This window comes from Eurytemora carolleeae, unplaced genomic scaffold (assembly GCF_000591075.1).
Source record: "Eurytemora carolleeae unplaced genomic scaffold, Eaff_2.0 scaffold97, whole genome shotgun sequence".
NCBI lineage: Eukaryota > Metazoa > Arthropoda > Copepoda > Calanoida > Temoridae > Eurytemora > Eurytemora carolleeae.
Genome location: NW_019396042.1, coordinates 191,710 through 199,289, shown reverse-complemented (window position 1 = coordinate 199,289; position 7,580 = coordinate 191,710). Strand labels below are relative to the sequence as shown.

Genomic DNA, 7,580 nt, shown 5'->3' with positions numbered 1-7,580 from the left:
GTTAAAAAATTCTTTATTAATAAAATTAATAGAAATTTTAGCGTGAGATTTCAACCATTTTTGGCTGTAGATGACAATTTCCTCTTTTATTTCTGCTGTTCACTTTAAAAATTGCATAAATCAATTAATAGATTTGTCTTTTCATCCTTCGTTTCTAAACAATTTTCTTTAAAATTTATAATCCAAGAAAGATGTGAAAATGCTTCAGGAAGAAATACTAACTCAAGCTTTCACAGAATGGGCTATAGTTGTACTTGTACTAGCACGACATGCTACATTCCCACAACAGGTTATTCACTGCCATCTAACAGCTTCTTCAATATAATACCCATTCAGAGGAGTAAGTCTATTTGAAGGTTTTGTATTTTGTATTCAAAGGATCTTTAATTATCAAATTAAATTTCAAAAACTCAAACATTAGGTATGTTTATTATTTCTAGTATGTTTGTTTATCTTCTAAATCCTCCCAATTTTGACACTACAGATAGTTTCAGAAATTATTTTCTAATGTCGAAATTTAACAGTTTTTACAAAATTTACAATCTCCAGCTTCAAGAAGCACCAAGTCTGAGAAGAGATAAAACCAACCAACCTAAATCTATCTTAATCTTGTGTCTTCACTTGGGAGTAAATTGGCCACTAAAGTGGGGGTTTCACTTGGGTTTAAGCTTTTAAAATCTGAGCTCTGGGTAGCATGAGATCTAGTCAAAGAACAGCTAGCATAGAATGATCATTGACTCGTACTGGTGTCTGATAAGTCGGAACTTGTCGTTTGAAGATGCTCAATGCTGAAATGTTAATGTGAAAATGCCAATGGGCTTAAAGAAAGAAAATATTTGTTTTCCATAATTATAGCCACGCTCCCTCCTCAGAACCACTGGACCCACTGTGGTGAGTTTTTGTGCAGACAATAATGTGCACAACATATACAATGACCCCAACTTATACAGATAGATTACTCAGAAATATACACCTATGCAGTTCCAGCACGACAGACTGTGATCCTCTATGCTACCTGGTATGTGGATCTAGTAGCCTCAGATCTAGCAAGAAGCATCTGAACACAGGAGGTAACTTCTTGCCAAGAAATATAAGTCACAGCAAAAGACTTGAAACACATTAATTTGCACCTCAAAGACTGAAGTATAATGGGCATACCCAAAAACGAAAACTGAAGACTAAAATATAATAATTTGAAATTTGATTTTAACTGTAAGTGAAGGGCTCCAGAAAATATAATAAATTACACTGAATTTTATTGATAACTCATTTCAACTTATTGATTTCAAAGCTTAAATAAAACATTTTTTAAGTTCTAACATTTATTAATTTAGTTTGGCATATACAAAAGTGTTCATATTTTAAAAATCAATTTTGAATAGAATGAGGATCAGAGAAGGGTCCATGTCTTCCATGTGTATCTGAGGCTCTCACAGCGAAGTGGTAGCGGTTCCCTGGGGCAAACTGTTTCAGTGTACAAGCCATAGGCAGGGGTAGAGCCTTCACATTTCCAACCTTCTTCCACAGACTTTGGTCAGGTCTCTGTCCCAAGATCTCCTAAACACAAAGCTTTTGTACAACATTATTTATAACTGCTACACACTACACCAATAAGAGGCATGAATTATATGAAGAATCGAGAGTATATTGGATCTTATAGCAGACTGGAAATTCATCTATGACATATTAATTAGTAGTGGAATTTGCTTAGTTTTAGATTAAAACTTAAAGAACAATCTGGGTGTCCGGTGTATATTTTTATTTTGCTCCCCCCCCCCCCTTTCAAAAAAGGAAAAAGGGGGAAAGAGAATGGGAAACAGGGGAAATATGGAAAAAGAGGAGGAATTTGATATTTATTAGCTAGTTTGGGCTCACACAAGAACCAATATGCAAAAAATTGGATATCTTTGGACAAAGATACTTGGCACTAAGGACAGGGTAGAAGAAAGGATTGAAAATCTTTGCTATGCAGGAAACTTTGGGAAAAAATAATTGGGAATTAAAATAAATCAGAAAATCTACCTGAATGTGAAAAAGAGGTTTAAACAATAGACATTAAATGTCTTAAATACAGAGAAAGTGGCGGAAAAGAATATGAAAAATGATTTGGACACATTAAAAAAAAGGTGGGAGGAGTCAACAATCAGAGAAAACATTGGCAAAATAATCGTAAAATAAGAGGATTTCAACTTCAAGAATCTAAAGAAAATGTTATTGAAGTGAATCTTACTTAAGCAATTTTCAAGATCTTAATACAGAATATAAGTCAACAACACAGTGTATCCAGAATGCCGATTTTTGGTAAAAATTAATAATATTTTAAGGAAGATTGCTACCTATGCAAATTTTAAAGTGCCAATTCCAAATTTTTTATTCTAACTAGATCAAACTGCTTTCTGACCAGTGTGCTAGCCTGTTTTCAATTTCATGATTTTCATAATTTGGCAAAAGATTTTTTATGAGAATCAGTATCTAACCCATTTTTAAGTGGCAATTTCATTTATTTAAGCTGGACCTTAATGCGCTATGCCTGACACACTAGCCTGTTTTAATTTCTTCATGTTTAAAAGGGGGGGGGGGTACAGTATGTTTTTTTAAGGAAATGTAACAAAGTGAAGGCATTAAAAGCTACCAAGAAATTTGCAGAAATCCATGCAAGTTGGATCAGTTTATTTTTAGATCTGCACATTTTGATGTCTGCAAAGAATTTTGACACTTTTTTTTAAGTGATTTTGTTCATCAAATGTACAGCAGAGTTACGTTTTTAAAAAAGATGATAAAATGCTGACATAAAATACTCTAAAACTTGCATTTTAGGGCAAATATACAAATGTACAGATATGAACTACATATTTAACAGCGAGATCCATAAGACTGATACTTCATGCTTTTACTTTGTTATATTTACTAAAAAGCATACTGTGCAATTTGACACCTTGAAAAACCAAACTTTGAGCAGGCTGTATTTGGTCCTAAAATAGTAGGCTGAAATTTAGCATGCACCCTCCAATTGTAGTCGTCTACAAAGATCGAAAATTCATGAGATTTATTTGACCTCCATAATCACAGGTTTCATCCCTAGGACCTTTCTCTGTGTTTGTATGTTCTCTCTGTATTCATATGTTATAACACTATAGAAGTTTTAGACCTCCAAATAAAAATAACCTTCTGAGGTCAAAATGTAAAATCAATAAAAATGGGTTATGTTAAGGTATAAAATTCAATGGTTGTTGGTGTTTTCACCGTCTATTAATGAGGAGGGGGGGAGTGCAGAAGTCCTCAATCAGTAATCACAGCCACCCAAACGTGTTTTGCGGCATGCGCACTCCTCAATTGGTAATCTCCACCACCTCAATTGGTAATTACTGTAAAATCTTTTCTGAGATTTTAATCTAATTAATTTTTAACACAATTTTTGACATCTATCAGAGTTTCATTGCATCTGAAACAAGGCATAGTTCATTTTAGCCGAATCTTAGATCCAATTTGCTGATTTAATGACTGCATTTCATGATTTGAGTTAAGATATTAAAAGGTCGGGCTGCCTGTTTACTACAAAGTATTTCATCACACCCAAAGTAATATCTATCTCCATTTAAAAGATATTTTCAAAAAACCTTTAGTGTTTAGATTTTTATATTTACCTACTTGAGTTCAACATATACAACAAAACTAATTAAATGCATAGAAAGAACATAAAATTTTGAAAAATCAGTCTCATCCCATTCCACTAGTGAAAATGAAGTATTAAGTCCACTAATAATGGGTCAAAGTTTCATCTCAAAATTTTTAACATTTCTGGCTGAGACGGGTCGGATCTCAAGCCAGGCTGGGTCTGTTCTACACCAAGTCAGACCAGAAAGGACAGGAACACACAGAGGCGCAACTAGGACTTTTGCTAGGGGGGGTCACCCTTCTCTCCCTAATTTTTGGGTTGAGTGACCCCTCCCCCAATTCATCCTATAGCTTAGGATCACAAGAAGGGGGGGATTAGAAATATTGGGCGTATTATCAATGAAAATATAAAGAGCAATGCAGTTTGTGTTATTCTGCTTATTGAGGAAGCCATCATATTTGCTTTACTGTTATGTCCCCCGCATGTTCAAAGCGGTCAGTATCGACCGTTCAAAAAAGCTGCCAAAATTATACTAAAACAATAATTTCATCAAATAAAATGTAAATTACATTAAAGTAATTACTTTATTTTTGATAGAAAATCACAAAAATGTTAACTTCAAAAAAAAAGTGAAGGGGGTTTCACATTTTAGTTTAATTTTTGCATATTCTCTCAGAATCTATCAAGATCTAAACTGAAAAAAAAACAAGCAATAATATGCTTGAACTAGGTTTTTTGATTCACAAGTTACACAAAACTTCAAAAAATTAAAAAAAATAATTTTTGAAATGATGAGGGATCAAAGGGTTACTAAAGTGAGCAGTTGATATTGACGTTAAGGCCTCTTTTTGACCTTAGCTAATTCTGAAGGTCTTAAGCATCTAAATATCAATTACCTCCCAAGGTCAAAATTTAAAGTCAATGAAAATGGGTTATGTAGGTAATAAATCATGAGTTTTTGGTGTTCCAATTCCATTCTGTGGCCACCTTTTGACCTCAGATGGTCCTGAAGGTCTTTTACTTCCTAGTTCTGAGACCCTTTATGACCTCAGATACTCTTATAGGTTGTAGATATCTAGACCTCAAAAGGTGATAATGTAAAATCAATGAAAATGGGTCATTTTTGGAATCATAGGTTTTTCGGTGTTCTGGTTCTGTTGTTGTTGTTAAGGTAATGGTAGGCTACTAGAGGGTAAATCAGAGTCAGCAAAAGATTTTTTAACCCAAGAAATGGAATCCTCATGCGCAATTACCTTTAAATTGATATACAGCATGTAAAGCTTATAGTAAGATGACCCAAAATGTGACATCTGGCTACTAGCGCACCTGTCAGAATGCTCCAAGGTCAATTTTGACCTTGGAAATTAATACCTTGTCCCATTTAATATACCGCAAGGTACTTTTGTTCTGAATTAGGCCCAACTTGAATTAAAATACATTTATTTATATTTTTTTAATTGCGCGTGAGGGAACTTGAGGCTCTAGGGCGCAAACTTTTCAGGAATTTCTTGTTCGCATGCAAAAAATCAGCGTCCAAGGACAATGCTAAACTTAATTTAAAAAATATTAATTGCAATTGTCTTATTTGCCCGAGCAGGGGTTTCTTGTGTAATAGTGCACATTGATCTGATCTTTTTGAAATTGCATTTTGCAGTTACGATAAATATTAGTGAGTTAACATGCAAAAAATTAGCATTCTAGGACACTGCTACACTTGAATTAAAAAATATATAATTTTATTTGTCTTAATTGCGCGCGCACACAGGGACTTTAGGCTCTAGGGCGCGAAATGTTCAGGGATTTCTTGTGTAATTTTGTCCTGATGCAATTTCAAGTTCATTTAACGGTGGTCTTAAAAAGCTGAATTTAAAAAAGTTGATTTCGAATGGATTTGTTAATTATTAAACCAATAAAAGACAATAAAAAAGGTAGTTACTTTGAGAATTTGGCAGAGTCCCATAAAAGCTAATTTTTCGGCCATAAATCAAACAATTTAATATATATCAAAAAACTTAAATGGCTGAGTGATTGCCACTTTTTTTAATTTGATGAATTTTTTTGCAAAATTCTTAGAAAATTTAGGCGCAGGTGTATTACTAGGCCCCCAAGCCCAAAATTGACCAACCCTAATCTTTTCTAGGAATTATTTTCATCTTTAAACAAGTAACCATAAAGAGGCAAATTAAAACTTCTCTCTAAGGCATAACTTTTTTAGATAAATTAGTGTAACAATGCATTTACAGTTACATTAACAGCTGAATTATAAATAAAAGTAAACTAAGATAAATTTACGAAAAAATCTCTCTTAATAGAATCGGAGCATCCATAATTTTATGATTTAATAATAATAATACATGACCAATTTTCTTGACTTTAGGTTTTAACCTCATGAGAACAATCTCATCTTGAGGTTAACAACCTTAAGTCATTAGAGGTCGTTAGAGGTCAGTAAAACGTCAAACACTGGATTCGTTGCTGCAACTGTATTCCTGGGGTTCCTAGCTTTCGTTTGATATGCATAAAGCCATAGTTCAAACATTTTCATTTTTGGAGGTCATTTAGGTCATTAGGTCATAAATGGAATAGATTCAGAACTCCAAAAAACCTATGACCCATTTTTGTTGATTTTATATTCTTGAGGTTTTTGATATTTAGACATTAAAACCCTTCAGAATTATCTAAGGTCAAAAATAGGCCTCTTGAGATCATTGATGTTGGAAAGTCAAAAGACTGATAGACTGTTAAAACTGATAAAAACTGATTAAACTGTAATTAAGCCAGAGTGGAAAATGTGGTATTGCCTCCTTTTTTATGCATTTACAGAGGTCAAAATGGAGATCAATAATCTCTAATCCCTATTTTTTCATGATCTTTGAAGATGATTACAATTGGAGGCTGCATGGAAAATTTTAACCTACTACCGTAAAAGCACCCAGTACAAAATTTGGTATCACAAATTGTATCCACTCTTCTCAACAGATTTTTTGTTTGTATTTTAATGAAAGTGTCAATTTCTAAATTACTCGTCAAAGATTTTTCCATGACCAGTGCCTGTTTTTAATTTCCCTCTTCTTAAAATTTTTTAAAAAGTTTTTCCATTTTTTGATATTTTCTTAAAGGCATCTAAACATCTAGATGAATTAAGATATGAAAATATAACTATTTACACTCTGACCGGTGCGCTAGCCAATTATTTATTTCCTATTATTATTATTTTGTTCAATATTTTTTTTCAATTACTTCTGTCAAAACCAATATATTAAAATTTAAAGAAATAGTGACTTATAATTTAAGAAAAACAGGTTCTATTTATTGCATTGGTGAATTTTTCCCTCCACTTCGAAGCATACTAGGGTGTAGTTGGCTGAGCAACTTATTTGACAAGTTTTTTGGACAATAGCCTATTTCCATAATCAAGACCAGTGACATAAGTTTCACACAATTTGCATTTTCAACTTTATTTTGAGTAAATTAAAGCTGTGGTAAACTATCCCATGTGAGTTCTAAATCTACATTTAATATTGCTATGTTCAACGAAACAAATACAAATGATTAACATAGTTTAATGAAATTGTTTCGTCTATTGAAAAAAGCAAAAGTTTTTACTTTATTTAAAAGACAAGTATGTGTCGGTAACTTATAACTTTGAATTTTGAAACAGAAAATCCTAATTTTTTCGCGATTTTTGTACAACGCATACAAAGATATTTATTAAATTCATAACATTTCTGAAAGACATTTTTCAAAAAAATATTTAAAACTGACCTCAACTTCCCAAAAAGTTAAAGGTTAGAACGGACTAAAATTTTAAAAATTGTGATTCTCTTAAAGGAACATTAAAGAAAGTTAAAAAAATCTCTGATCTTGAACTAGAACTATTTAAAAGGGGATGGTGGAGTTGGCATGTTTGATGCAGGGGGGGGGGCCTGCCTTCATTTTTGGTTTAAATCTTCCAATTTTTTGG

The 7,580-nt window shown here is 32.7% G+C and overlaps 1 protein-coding gene across 2 annotated transcripts in view; it reads right to left on the bottom strand.

Annotated features, from left to right (window-relative positions):
- Positions 1–1,304: 1,304 nt before the first annotated feature.
- LOC111701108 (activating transcription factor 7-interacting protein 2) overlaps positions 1,305–7,580 on the bottom strand; it is an 18,254-nt gene continuing 11,978 nt past the window's right edge. For both annotated transcript variants that reach the window (XM_023472263.1, XM_023472270.1), the window contains exon 8: positions 1,305–1,557. In XM_023472263.1, coding sequence (XP_023328031.1) covers positions 1,369–1,557 — 189 coding nt within the window. In that variant the 3' untranslated portion in view covers positions 1,305–1,368. The remainder of the gene's footprint in view (positions 1,558–7,580) is intronic.